At 35.3% G+C, this 13,967-nt stretch overlaps 1 protein-coding gene across 16 annotated transcripts in view; it reads left to right on the plus strand.

The window, feature by feature from the left end:
• The window catches only part of SUPT20H (SPT20 homolog, SAGA complex component), a 36,693-nt gene that overhangs the window by 10,085 nt on the left and 12,641 nt on the right, over window positions 1-13,967 (plus strand). For 8 of the 16 annotated variants that reach the window (XR_012653500.1, XM_075050527.1, XM_075050531.1 and 5 more), the window contains 11 exons: window positions 1,300-1,429; window positions 2,098-2,201; window positions 2,717-2,833; window positions 2,969-3,022; window positions 3,933-4,072; window positions 5,337-5,493; window positions 5,571-5,627; window positions 6,672-6,743; window positions 7,727-7,884; window positions 10,125-10,157; window positions 12,212-12,329. Coding sequence is in view for 15 of the 16 variants with exons in the window: in XM_075050527.1 (XP_074906628.1) it covers window positions 1,300-1,429; window positions 2,098-2,201; window positions 2,717-2,833; window positions 2,969-3,022; window positions 3,933-4,072; window positions 5,337-5,493; window positions 5,571-5,627; window positions 6,672-6,743; window positions 7,727-7,884; window positions 10,125-10,157; window positions 12,212-12,329 (1,140 nt within the window). In the remaining variant the exon portion in view is untranslated. The remainder of the gene's footprint in view (window positions 1-1,299; window positions 1,430-2,097; window positions 2,202-2,716; window positions 2,834-2,968; window positions 3,023-3,932; window positions 4,073-5,336; window positions 5,494-5,570; window positions 5,628-6,671; window positions 6,744-7,726; window positions 7,885-10,124; window positions 10,158-12,211; window positions 12,330-13,967) is intronic. The other 8 variants (XM_075050529.1, XM_075050542.1, XM_075050543.1 and 5 more) reach the window with 2 other exon arrangements.

Here is a 13,967-nt window from a genome sequence, read left to right on the forward strand (position 1 = left end):
GATGTTGGGGAAGGTTAACAGGAGCTTTAACTGAAGAAAGTTTCGCATACAGGCTGTATCTCCAGAGTCCTCTGTGAGGAATTGGCTTTCCTGAGCAGTCTCTACCTCTGTTGTTGCCATGATGTGTTTTCCCCCAATCTCCCCTGCTCTGCCAGTTCTTTCCCTGTTAATTCTCCAGGATTTATGTGCTACTTTGTCCTTTTCTTTGTGTCAGTTTCCACGATGTCTAAACTGTAAAAGCCGGTAAGATGTAGTCATCATCATTTGTGATGCATGAGGAAGAGTTAACTTTGGGCAATGGTTCTAAAACTGCATAGCAGGAGATGGAAGAGATTTTCCTCCTTTTTCTCTGCATACCTGTTAAAATGATCTGTTGGATTATATTGCTGTGGGATTTGGGGTTTTGTTTTCAGTCCTTTTCTTGTAGTTCGTTCCTCTATAAGTAATAATTCTGCTTTCTATCTTATCAATATCTCTGGAAAAACAGATTTGTTCAAAAAGAGATAGCCCACTAGAACTTCGTTGTATGTGAAATGAGTAGTTAGGCAGGCTTAGTAGAGCGCTAGGGTTAACTTCCAATGAATGGCTCCACCCAGACCTGGTATTCAGCTATGAAATCTAGCCTCCAACCAGAAGGTGTAAAATTATCTGACGTTTAGAATTCATTGTTTTAAGTTCTAAGGGGGCTTTAAAAATGTTTAGATTTGTAGTATGTTTGTGGGGTCTTTGAAACATACTAATTGATTTTAAAAATCTGTTATATGTGGAAAAGATCGTTCTTACAGTAAAATAAGGGAATAGTCTCTGCAGCTGCTGGATCAGATTTCAGCAAATACAGACAAGGCAATGCAATTAAGAAAACTTCCAAATGCTGTAATTCGATATTTTAATCCTGGAAATAAATAAATATCTGTTTCTGTTAGGAATATTTGAAAGTACTAAATATTTTGTTGTTGTTGTCAAACAATGTGTGGTGTATAAATGATGCTTATAGAAATGACACAAATAGTAATGCACTGTAGATTTACAACGTTGTAGCATAGGGTCATTCTTGTTAACGGTGTTGTCAGGGTTTTTAATTTAAATGAATGGTTTGGTTTTTTTAATCTGTGTGTATAAGTATGTATAATAGTACATAATGTATATACTCTGCTGAATACAGCCCAATTAAATTTAACTGGGCTCATTTAGATATATACTTCAACATTAATCTAAATAGTACTCATATTCTAGCAATTGTTTTTATTTCTACTAATTACTTGATAGTATTATGTTCATGAGCAATGTTTACTTTTAAAGCAGAAGCTGAGGCGAAATGTGAATTTACTTGAGAAGCTGGTTATGCAGGAGACGTTGTCATGTCTGGTAGTGAACCTCTATCCGGGAAATGAGGGTTATTCACTTATGCTCAGGGGAAAAAATGGTTCAGGTAATATTTTTGCTCTTTAATTTTTAACAATACTCAGAATGCTCTATAAATCGTTAGAATGTGTTGTTGCTTACATTTAACTGTTTCACTTCTAATATAATCCCTTGTGGAAAAATCAAAACAAAAAACCAAAACAACTGTACTTGAACTAAATAATTACATAAAGCTGTGAGGTGCTCAGAAATGTCTCTAACAATGCAGCATAAATCAGTAAATGGGAGTCTTTTCGATAGCCGTCCATTCTCCTATTTCCACTTAGCATCCTGAGTTGCTTATCTGTGTTTCTCTTGCTTCAGGTTCCTTCTCTCAAATTGTTTCTTTCACTGCTTCCTAAACCTAGGTCTGACTAAAGGCATCTGTGTTCCAGTTTGCTTGCACCTTCATGCCACTGGTACTATTATGTGCAATAAGACCATACAGTACATTAGCTGGGAGCAAAAATTTTGTCCCATTGAGCTATTAAGGCATGTTGCCTTTTGGCACAATAAAAGCAAAATCCAGCTCTGGGAACAGAAATGGATGTAAAAATTAATACTATGCAAAAAATTTGACTGTGTAGGTTTCCACCGGCCCTGCTTTTTCCTGTGGCAAACTTGTTTTAGATTTCACACGGTTAAAGTTTGAACTTTAAAGGCAAAAGAAAAGCAATGTGTTTTGTTTAAATTCAGATTCTGAGACCATTCGGCTGCCTTATGAGGAAGGAGAGCTGCTTGAATATTTGGATGCAGAGGAACTACCACCTATTTTGGTTGATCTTTTAGAAAAATCTCAGGTTTGAAAGTTTTGTTTTCAAAAAGAACTTATGTTTTGTACCCAGATAGACCTTGATTTTTTGATTGCTTCACATACGTGATTCCAACCACAAGATGTAAAACACTTGTGCATTTGGAACTGTAATATTTAGTGTCCAAATAAATATTTTATTGATACACAGGGGAAAAAAAAATTGGAGAGAAAGGGATAGAAGAGAGATTGTTATGGTTAAGGCTACCAAACAACTTCAGCTCTGCAAAATGTCCTTTGTTTTTTGTCATTATGAAATATTTGGCATGGGAATTTCTTAAAACTACGTTGTTGGCATATGAAAACACTACATTTGAAGCCTGTATTTTAGGTATGTCTAGGTATGCAGTAAAGAACACTGGTCTGATGAAATTAGTGATTAGTTTTATTCATAATATCACTGAATTTTATATGATATATAACAAACTCCTTTTTGGAGGCAGGGGCTGAGGCAGATTGGTAACTATTTGTTTATTTAAAAGTTGGTTCTTTTGTTTCAACTAGGTTAATATTTTTCATTGTGGATGTGTCATAGCAGAAATACGTGACTATAGGCAGTCTGGTAACATGAAATCTCCGACATACCAAAGCAAGCACATTCTTTTGCGTCCTACAATGCAGGTAAGAAGTATTTTAAGTCATTCCTCAGTGTTACAGTAGTTCCTGGACTGGATATGAACTACTACTTAACATATGTTGTTAAGATATCTTATTGTTTAAGTTGAAAGCTAATTACCATTATGTCATCTTCTTCAGACTTTAATTTGTGATGTGCATTCTATAACAAGTGACAACCACAAATGGACACAGGTGGGTTAGCAGTTATTTTAAAACTTTACAGTGATGTGGTAAATGCACAATAAAATAAAATGTATTTAAATTACTGTTTAATAAAATCTGATAAACAAAACTGATTATATATTTTATTAATTCAGACTGACAGTGATGCTCATAGTCATGCATGGTACACTTTCCAGAGAGCTGCTAACTAACTTAATAACATCTACCAACAAGATGCCATAGAAAACAATAGAATTTGCTAAAAGTTTTGTAGAATCAGACCTTAATTTTTGGTAATGCAGAGTGACAGCATTGGAGTTACTCTAACTAGTTTACCTTACTTCATTCATCTTCAACATACAGCCCTAGAACAGCAGTTGGAGTCTAATGACACAGCTGCTCCTCTAACATTGTTTTGCTATTGATACTGTTACAGTAAAGAGAATCCTAAGTAACTATGGTTGTACGTTTGTAGTTAGTTAAGTGCTGAATAGCATGGTTTGCTCAATGTGCTTGCGTTTATTTCAGAGCCACAATCATGCTCAAATCCATTTCAAATTGTAATCGAAAGTCCCAGGTTGATCATATTTATGGCGCTGATTACCAGTCCGTCAGTACAAATCACTGACAGAAAATGGATTTCATCGCCACTAATACTGTGTTTAAAACAAACAAAGAAAATACAAACAAAAAAACAGAACATGCCCCCTACTTCTCAGAAGGATTTCTTTTTCTATTGGAGGACCCACCCAAAGCTCTGTAATTCATAATAACAGTTAGTGATACTTAACTGTTGAATATTTCCTTTTGTTGACTATCCACACACAATTTTTTTCAGTTTTCTTTAAGATAATGTGCACATATGCATAAGTATGTATCAACTTAATTAGTGTAAAACTCTTCATATTTTTACACTTATTAATAGCTGTGTATATTACAGGAGGACAAACTCCTACTTGAGAGCCAACTTATTCTGGCTACAGCAGAGCCTTTGTGTCTTGATCCTTCGATAGCAGTGACCTGTACTACAAACAGACTCCTGTACAACAAGCAGAAGATGAATACTCGCCCCATGAAACGGTAGTTTTCAGTGTGAAGCATGTTGAGACTTTCTTTGAAATTTTATGAAGTGTTTCAAAGAAAAATATAAGTAATGCTTTATGTGAAAATTTTGCTTCTCATATGTAAAATCTACTTAAATATTAGGAATATAAGGAACAGTCAGGAAATTATATCTTACTTTTAAGTGCTCAATTTTTTACTATATTTCAATTAGTAGTAGATACTGTAATATGCTTATTTTTGTATATCAAAAGAATATGTATATAATTCTCTTAATACGTTATATTGCTGTTTTGATTTTGTCTTTTTTGGCATAATTCATATGTAAGCTGAGTCAGATGGTGGCTCAGTAATGTAAAAAATATAAATGGGTATGTTGCATATTGGTCTCTGATTTTTTAAAAGCTAGGTACAAGTTTAACCCTGAATGAGGAAATCAAGGGAATTATTTATATGCTTGTTGTTCAGGGTAAACAGAAGTGTAAGCATATTAGAATCTTAGAAAACTTAAAAGTAATGCGAATGCACTACATACAAAACATTGAAATTGTTTCACTTCTGTGCATGGTGGTTCACTTTTTCCACAAAAGCTTGAGATGATTCATGTTTGTTCTATGAAAAGAGTTGCACTTGCTATGTAGAATGAAAATGTACTAATGGTCTGTCAGAATTACTGAAATATTTAAAATTAATTTGCTTTGAAATACTATGATAATATACAACCAGTGGTAATGTCTAAAAAAACTATAAATAGTGAAATTTATCAAGTTGTCCTTAACATTAGAGCTTGGTGGTCAAAAAACATTCCACTAGAAAAATAGGCAAAGGTGTTAAATGAATGTCCAGAACAGCATTAATGTACCAATGGGTTTGGCATGAGATGAAGAATAGAGGGTAGTTACTGTGTTTAGAACTTCATAGTTATGTAAGCAGTACCCGGATCTTTTGGCAGAACTGGAATCTGTGATATAGAAATATTTTAAGCTTGGCAACTTCTCACTTATTTGATTTGACAATGTACTTCAATTATGCATTTAAAAAATAACCCTATTCTTAGTGCTGAAACACATGAACAGAATACTAGTATTTTTTAACAAAATACAAAATCAAGAGTTTGAGTTGTACAGTGTAATCCAGCATAGCAATTTTAAATTAATATTTCAGATGCTGTTTTTCAGCCTCAGTGTAAGTAGCATTTCCCTGCATATTTTTGTGTTCGTACACAGGCAGTGGGGAATTCCATTTTGATGATTTTACAAGCTTATCTGTCATTTTACCATAGGTGCTTCAAAAGGTACTCGAGGTCGTCTCTGAACAGACAGCAGGAAGTAGCTCACTATTCAACTCCACCTCAGCTCAGACTACTTGACTACTTACAGAAAAGAAAGGAGAGGAAAGGAGCCCAGCAGTATGACCTCAAAATTTCTAAAGCTGGAAATGTAAGTGTTCTGAGACATAGGTGGGTATACTTCTAACTACCTATTTAAAACATTAATACTGCTTTTTCATCTTCCAGTGCGTAGATATGTGGAAACAGAACCCTTGCTACTTGACTGCACCTTCTGAAGTGGATGTAAGTCCAGTCATTACCATTAGAAATTATTAGCAATTGTATTGAACATTGTATTGTATGACTAAAGAGTATCCAGTATCAAAGAATGACCTTTAAAAAATGGGAGTGACTTTAACATTTAAAATTATTTTTCTGTCCTGTAAGGTATAAACACAAGCTAAACCACATTGGAATACATTGCAATTGTAACATGATAGTTTGGATGAGATAAACGGTGCAAACAGACCTTTAGTGTTGTTCATCTGTGGGTTCAGTGAGCGCATATCTATTTTGAAGTTGTCTGATAATATAAAAAATAGAAAAAGAAATGAGGTAAAGAAATTGTTTAAAAATGAGTCACTTCTCAACTTGGTAGAAATTCCTCTTTTTTGACATGTTATGATACTATGGGACATAATATTTTCAGTAGTTTAATTTTTTATACAGAGAATTCTAGTTGGGAATTCTTCCAATAACTCTGTGTGCATTCTTCTCTCAGGGACAGTCACATTCTTGGTTTATGGCACTGCCAAAACACACACTACTAGCACACAGAAGGGACTCAGTAGACTAGACAAGATTGTAGCTTTGGACTTAATAGGGCTGGGAAGAGCGCACATTACACATGAAATGGTGATGCTGTAAGTTTGTACAAACCTTCTCTCTCTTTGCACTTCAACAGTGTTGTACCTGACCTAATTAGAGTCTTTAGGAGTTACTGGTATTGTGAAATTTCTTAATGATTCCACATTGCAGGCAGTGATTTCAATCTGTAGTCTTAAGCCATGTTTCACACTTTTTGTTAAGTTTAACATAGCAAATATGGTGTAACAGAATAAATGTGAAGTTCTGGAGGTTATCCAGTTTACTTTTCCTGAATGCATAACACAAAGAGGGGACAGTATACAAAGTATCAGGCTATCCTTGTCTGTTTGTTGCACTTACTTTTTAAGACTGTCATGTTAGCCACTGTTAAAAAAAAAAAGAAACTGTACTAGATTGACTTTAACTCTGGCCCAATATGATTACTGTTCTTTCTTTTCTGATACCTCCATTTTCTTTAAGGTGGAAAAATATGCCAAAGTGGAAAAGTCTATCAAGCCTGATGACTCTCAACCAACTGTCTGGCCAGCACATGTGAGTAGTTTTGACCTTTGGCCAAACTTCTCTGTCTCTAGTTAAAATGCCTCTTATTTCAACAAAATCAGAGGAATGTAAGAATAAGCTTCCCTCCCCCAATTTAATTAATCTTCCATGTGTTATATAGACACAGAAAGATTACCACAGATACTTGTAATTTCATACAGTGCAGTATGCATGTGATCAGTCTTGTAATTTCCTCAGGTTTTTCAGAAATACAAGGAGAAGCAACTTTAATCTCCCAAGTAACGTGTGCTGTCACTGTATAGTAAAAAATGCATAATAATTTACAGGAAGCAGTGCCCCGCTCAAGAGATTGCTTTCTTAATCAGATACTCAGATTGATGGAAAAGAGCTTCTGTTAAAATAAAAATGTTAAATTTGGAAAGAGATTAAGTAATATTAAATACCTCTTACAGAAAGCTCTTTCTGCAATGTTTAAGTTGAACCTTAAGATTTTTGGAACAAATTACATGATTTAGTAAGAAGTAGTCATTTGATATAATTAGCTATAAATAAATTCATTAACTCTTTGTAATTTTGGAGGCAAGATACTATCTTTATTGACAGCATCTATCATGATGTCTTTGTAGTTCATATTAGCAAAAGTAATATTTTCCCATAGAACTTAATCTTAATCTCTAACATTTTACTTGGAACATTTTTTTTGCATTGTCATAACTTATGTAAAACTGTTTCTATATATGTTTGCCCAGTCTGCCTTTCCATATGTAACATAATTGTTTACGGTTTGCAAAATTTTTGTATTTTTAAGAGATGAGAAACTCTTTTTCCTCTCATCCCTTTAGATAACTTCCTCTCAAATCACTTTCACTTTAGATAATGCACTGCTTGATAGAGAGTATTACTTACCTTTCTTATAGAGTGTTTCTTGCTGTATTGTATAGAACTGGCATATTTTACTAGCTGTTTCTGTTATCACTTGTTTAATACTAATTTGTTTATTTTCTTCTTTTTAGGAAATAAAAGATGATTATGTGTTTGAATGTGAAGTTGGTAATCAGCTTCAAAAAACAAAACTGACCATTTTTCAGTCTCTTGGCAATCCCTTGTACTATGGTAAAATTCAGACACTCAAAGGTGATGAGGAAAATGACAACCTATTAACTCCATCACAGTAAGTTACATGTTCTTTTAAACTGTACTGTGATCTGATAGATGAAGGAAGACAAACATTACTTATCATTTTCAGTCATAAAAATACTCCAGAGCTAGAATTCGGATTTAAGAGCTTTGTGTGAAAAATTCAGCTAATGAACCTAACATTTTTTTAACAAAAAACCCATCCAAAATGTGTTCAAGCAACTGTATCTTAAATATACTTTTATGTTAAATCTGCGTGTTCTTTTACATTAAAGATATATTGGGGGGAAAAAAACAACAAAAAAATGCAACCCACTCAAATTGTGGAGACACCATGAAACATGGTTAGCATTCTTTTTCAGTATTACTCATAATTTTGATTGTTCTCAAAATTTGCCTGATGCTGTGAAAACCTAAGACTTGATTATGTTATGTTTACCCTTATGCAGAGAAATTTAGGCTAAATAAACAATGAAGAAAAACATGACCTCCTCAGAAGCTTCATAATTTTGAATTGTTTTGAATCTGCTGTTGTTGGCTGTGGTTCTACAAAGATTCTCTGTTCTTGGCTCTCTTTGTTGTGTGTACCAGATTCTTTGCATGGAGGAACCTGTGCAGCAGAGTAGATGCAATAAATTTCATTAAGGCAAGAAGCAGTGAGCCTGAGCAAACTTTAGTTCTGTTAATGAAAGCTATTTTTATTGTCTAGTATATAATTCCTATCTTATTTTTTATTAAAATCTTCTTAATACTTAGGATGTTTTATCCCTAGACTGAGCTATATACTGGTTTTTTTCCATCCTGTCATGGTTTAACCCCAGCTGGAAACTAAGCACCACATAGCCACTCTCTCGCTCCCTGCCCCCTGCGGTGGGATCAGGGAGAGAGTCAGAAGGGTAAAAGTGAGAAAACTTATGGGCTGAGATAAAGACAGCTTAATAGGCAAAGCAAAAGCCACACACGCAAGCAAAGCAAACCAAGGAATTCATTCCCCACTACCCACGGGCAGGCAGGTGTTCAGCCATCTCCAGGACAGCAGGGCTCCATCATGCCTAACAGTGACTTGGGAAGACAAACACCATTGCTCCAAACGTCCCCCCCTTCCTTCTTCTTCCCCCAGCTTTATATACTGCACATGACATCATATGGTCTGGAATATCCCTGGGGTCAGTCGGGGTCGGCTGTCCCGGCTGTGTCCCCCCCCAACTCCTTGTGCCCCCCCCAGCCTGCTCACTGGTGGGGTGGGGGGAGAAGCAGAAAAGCCCTTGGGTCTGTGTAGGCACTGCTCAGCAGTAACAAAAACATCCCTGTGTTAGCAACACTGTTTTCAGCACAAATCCAAAACACAGCCCCATGCTTGCTACTGTGGAGAGAATTAACTCTACTCCAGTCAAAACCAGCACACGTACTTAGTACTGATCTTCCTAGAACAGCAGTGCTAGCTTACAGGTGTGTAATAAGGCTGGGAACTAAAAAGATTTATAGGTGTTAGATACCTGGTGTTTTTTGGAAATCACTGCTCTAGTCCATTATTGTTAAGACATTGCCAGTTAAAGTTCATCAAAGTTTGGATACTTCCTCCTTAGAAAAGTATGTCATATGAAGTGAAAGGTGCAGAAGACATTTTTGTTGTTCTGCTGTAAAATAAAACAATGATTTTTTTTTTTTTTGAGCTAGAGAATCAGAGGTCTGTAGTGTTTTCAAAAAAAAAATCACTGAAGTAATAAGTTTGCAAGCCACAGGTATTACACAAAAGAGAAATGCTTATTTAGGAGTTCTGGAAAATCATGAGGGATCAGAATTTGCGTAAGTGAAATGAAACAATGGAAACTAAGTGTTTCTTAAAATATTACAGATAGGGCTGGTTATGACACTTAGGTTTATATTTCAGCGTTAGCATATTGATATGTTGATTTATATGTAACTTTTCTCTTGTACTTTTTACAGTAGCAATTCTGTAGCAGTTACTTCCATTATTTGAAAGTACAAAATGCAAAACTTCCATATTCTGCCTCTTAATTTGTAGGTAATTTACTCTTAAAGGAGACCATATTAGACCATGTGTGTATATTGTATATATAGTTATGAAGTCAAGTTTGTATTTCAAGTACTAAATAATACCCATTGTGTTAAATGGATATGGTATCTCTTGTATTTTCAGCAGGTCTGAAAAAAAGAGCAGCATTGACATTCGTTCAAAGTTTTGTGATTATAAAAACATGTTCTTTTAGTCCAGTTAATGACTGAAAATGTATTATACGTTTTACATTTTAGGTTCCTTATTGGTTCGAAGACTGATGCTGAAAGGTAAATTAATATAGTATGTACAACCATTTGGCTTGATGTCAAATAATGAATTTTGTTCCTTTTAGCCATTATGACTGCTAATGTTATGGATACAGGTGCAGAACAGATGAGGAAAATAAGAGGAATTAATCATCATAACAAGAATTAGGATATAGTGTGCAGTTTCTATATTTAACAAGCAAGGAAGAATAGAGGAAAGCAAGTATGTCAATACAGTTTATCCCACTATCTAAATTTGAAGTGTGTTGTTTCAGTTATTTGCACAATTTTTCTTGATTACACAGGTAGTAATAAAATTCTGAGAGCACTTAGCAGGAATTTCATCTTGACATTTTGTATGGTAAATTGGCAATCACAGAAATTGTTCATTTGAACTTTAAGTGTAATCTAGGACTTAGATATATGCAACTTATTTTTGTGTGTTGCACATTACTTGATTCAGCTTTCTCAGAGAAGCAAGTAACAAAACAGTTTTCCAGTATATTTTAGTTGTAGAGTGATTATGAGTAGCAATTCTGGGATAACTGTAAGTATTTATCCAGATGTTTGTCAATGCACATCACATTAGATAGCTGTGTTTCTGTGAAGGTTTTGTGCCTTTGTAGGAGACTTTGAGTTGATGTACATGCCATAGCTCTTACTCCACTACACCCTCTTCTTATGTGCCTGGCATAGAGATGAGCCCTTGATTTGGTCAAAAATCAGTAATAATGTTCTTTGTTCCAATAGATAACTTTGATCAAGCAAGTCTTTGCTTATATTCTCTCCTGCCTCCTTTGTGCTGATAGAGACTTCTGCTGTTTGTGCTGTAAGCTGAACTGGGGGATTGCTTGGCTGAAAACTAAAACAACAATAATGGAGGGGTCTAGTTTTTAACTGGGATTGATTTCCTGATCATGTTTCTTGCTGGGTTGCACAAATCCTTCTATCAGAATAAGCAGTTGGGTTTCAGGGACTAGGACAAGAAGAAACAGCAGAGGAGGAAGGAGGGCAGGACCACCTCTTTGAGTACGTAGCATTTTAATACTCTGATTTCACTGTAACTTTAAGGCAGTCTAATTGCTGAAAAACGTATACTGCACCCTTTCCTCTGCCATGTATCCTGGGGCCCTTGCTTGTGTCTGCATTAGTCATGTAACAGCATGTTTAATTAGTGCTGCACCAAAATAAAGTGTAGATCAACGCATTTAGGTGTAAGCTAATCGAAATGTTCTAGCAGTTTTTCGTTGAGGATCGGTCTGCTTGAGTTTAAGTGATAACAGGTCTTCAGCTTGATTTTCAAGTCTGCAAGGTCACTTTGTATATTCTGCTCATGTTTGTGAAGTATTCCCTCAACTTAGTTCTCTCAGATTAGTCAACATGTAGTATTTGATTTGGCAGAACAGTATTTTAAAATTGTTTGCCTGATGCTATTGATCCTTTAAATTCCTGGATACATCACTGCTCATTAGTCTTATAGAATAAGACCTGGCTGTCCTGGTGTTCAAAGAGTGATGACTTTTTGCTGTGATGACTGGTTCTTGGGTGTACATTGAGTACGGACAGCTTAGTTCAGCCCTTGCTTTCAGAGTCCTCATCTGACATAGACCTCAAGTTAAAGGAGGGTCGACTGTTCCACAGGGAGCATTAGCAGCGGACACAGCTTTAGAAAAGATTCTGGACCCCTGTGAAGGGAATGGGATTCCCATTGACTGACATCCTAAAGAACTGCAGTTGCTTTTGGGAAGGGAACTGTTCTGTCTACTGTTTTGCACATTCCTCCAAAAGTGTTTATTAAACTTGTTTCTTAAACTGTATTTTGTATTAGAAAAAGACAGTGGTTAAAAGAAAAGTTAAAACAGGAACAAATCTAAGAAGAGACCAGGAACATAAAGTAGAAAGATATATAGAGATATAGATATGTTTTATATATGTGCATCTCTATTTTATATAGATATATACTTATGTATGAAATACATGACTATGTAACGTATACAATTATGTGTTTACACATATGTATCTACTTTAGAAGTTCAAAGTTGTTAATCTCTTTATGTCCTCATTGTTTGTTTCAGAGTGGTGAACCAGTATCAGGAGTTAGTACAAAGTGAAGCTAAATGTCCTGTGAAAATGTTTCATAATTCAGGTGGATCAGTCAATCTTAGTCATCTTTCTCCAGGGAAGGAAATGGAAGTGAGTTTATTGAGCCATACATTTTTTTTATTTGCACTTGATTATTGAATTATTAGAATAATTTTTGCTATCCACATTTAAAAGTAAAATAACCTAAAAATTTCATTCCTAATGAACTTTTAAATGCTTTATTGTCATAATCATTCAATGTGAGTATATTGGAGAAGCTAGAGGAAAGCACTTTTATTTTCATTGTTCAAATGTTGTGTATTTTAGCCATGTCTCTTCCCCCTGCTGTGTATAGTTTAGTTAGCTCCAAGGTTGTTTTGTAGCATTTTCCCCCTGTTCAGACGAACCTTGCACAGAGCAGTACAGTACACAATGCAGCTATGCGTTTTATTTTACAGGTCAGTAAACATAGAAGCAGATGTAGTAGCTGAACTTCTCTTCTTTTACTGTTAGAAATAATTAAAATTATTTTCTCTTGAACTTGAAGAGGAAATTTAAAAAAAAAAAAAAAAAAACAGAAACAAATCCACACCAAAAAAACAACACCGAAAACTTTAATGTGCCTATGTTTGCATGCACATGTCCAGCAGTAATTCCTGCATTGCCAAGTTCTCATGCCTGTTGGCATTGCCTGCTTTCTTGGTCAGATTCAGTACTCAGTGTTGACCTGTATTTAGGCTCCAACTGGCAAATTAATTTTGTATCCATTGGGCTATTTCCTGTGCTACATCTTTCCCCTAAATACCTACTGTTAAACTGCAACAACGTTGTTCTGAAAGAGGTGGTTCTTGGTATCTGCCAGAAGAACAGCATGCAGAGGCCAGCAGTTGCAGAAAGCAATATGCACGTTTCTGTATGTGTGTATACATGTGCAGATAGATGCATGCACATGTGTGTATATATGTATATGCGTGTGTATATATATATATTAAAATTGTAGAATAACTTAAGGTGGGAGGGTACTTCTGGAAGTCATCTTGTCTGGCTGTCCAAGCCCCCACTGAAAGCTGGATGAAAGTTACTCAGGTTACTGTATTTAATGATCTAGTCCCCTTTTGAATGGGGCATTAGTCTTTATTTTCAGAATGATGAAAGCAGATTTTAATAATAGAAGAGAAAGGCAGCCCTCAGAATTTTCTTCAAAAGTTTCTTTTTTTATAAGGAAGCAATTAAAAGCATGTAGAGGGTGTGTCTCTTATTACTGAGAATCAGTGGAAGCTCAGCTCTCCAAAAAGGTTGATTTCTGCATAATCCTGAATGCTCTGATTTGTTAGCCCATGCATATCTGATTTTGGCTCCAGCATTGAAGTATTCCATTCACTATATTGACAGCCTCATTTTCTAGTTTCAGCAGTTTGTGGACTGTATGTTTTAGGTGTTACTTTAATTTATGGGATACCTGCTTTGTAGGTAAAAAGATATAGACTATAACTGTAAATGTGTTTCACTGTTGAGTCTTCTGATGGTGTCAGCTATTGGAATTATGGATTTAGGGTATGTTGTGAGTGGCTGAGAACTACAGTCTTGATTAGCTGAAGTTAATTTGTGTTCAAACAGCCTGATAAGTAGGCTATAAGAACAAACAAGAAGGGAGCACCTTTCCTCTAAAAAGATTAGTGAAGTTCTGATCCCACTGCAGTCAATGGGAAAATGTGTATTGATTTCTGTGCATTCAGGATTTTCCTGAAT

The sequence above is a fragment of the Buteo buteo genome, chromosome 18, assembly GCF_964188355.1.
Source record: "Buteo buteo chromosome 18, bButBut1.hap1.1, whole genome shotgun sequence".
Taxonomy (NCBI): domain Eukaryota; kingdom Metazoa; phylum Chordata; class Aves; order Accipitriformes; family Accipitridae; genus Buteo; species Buteo buteo.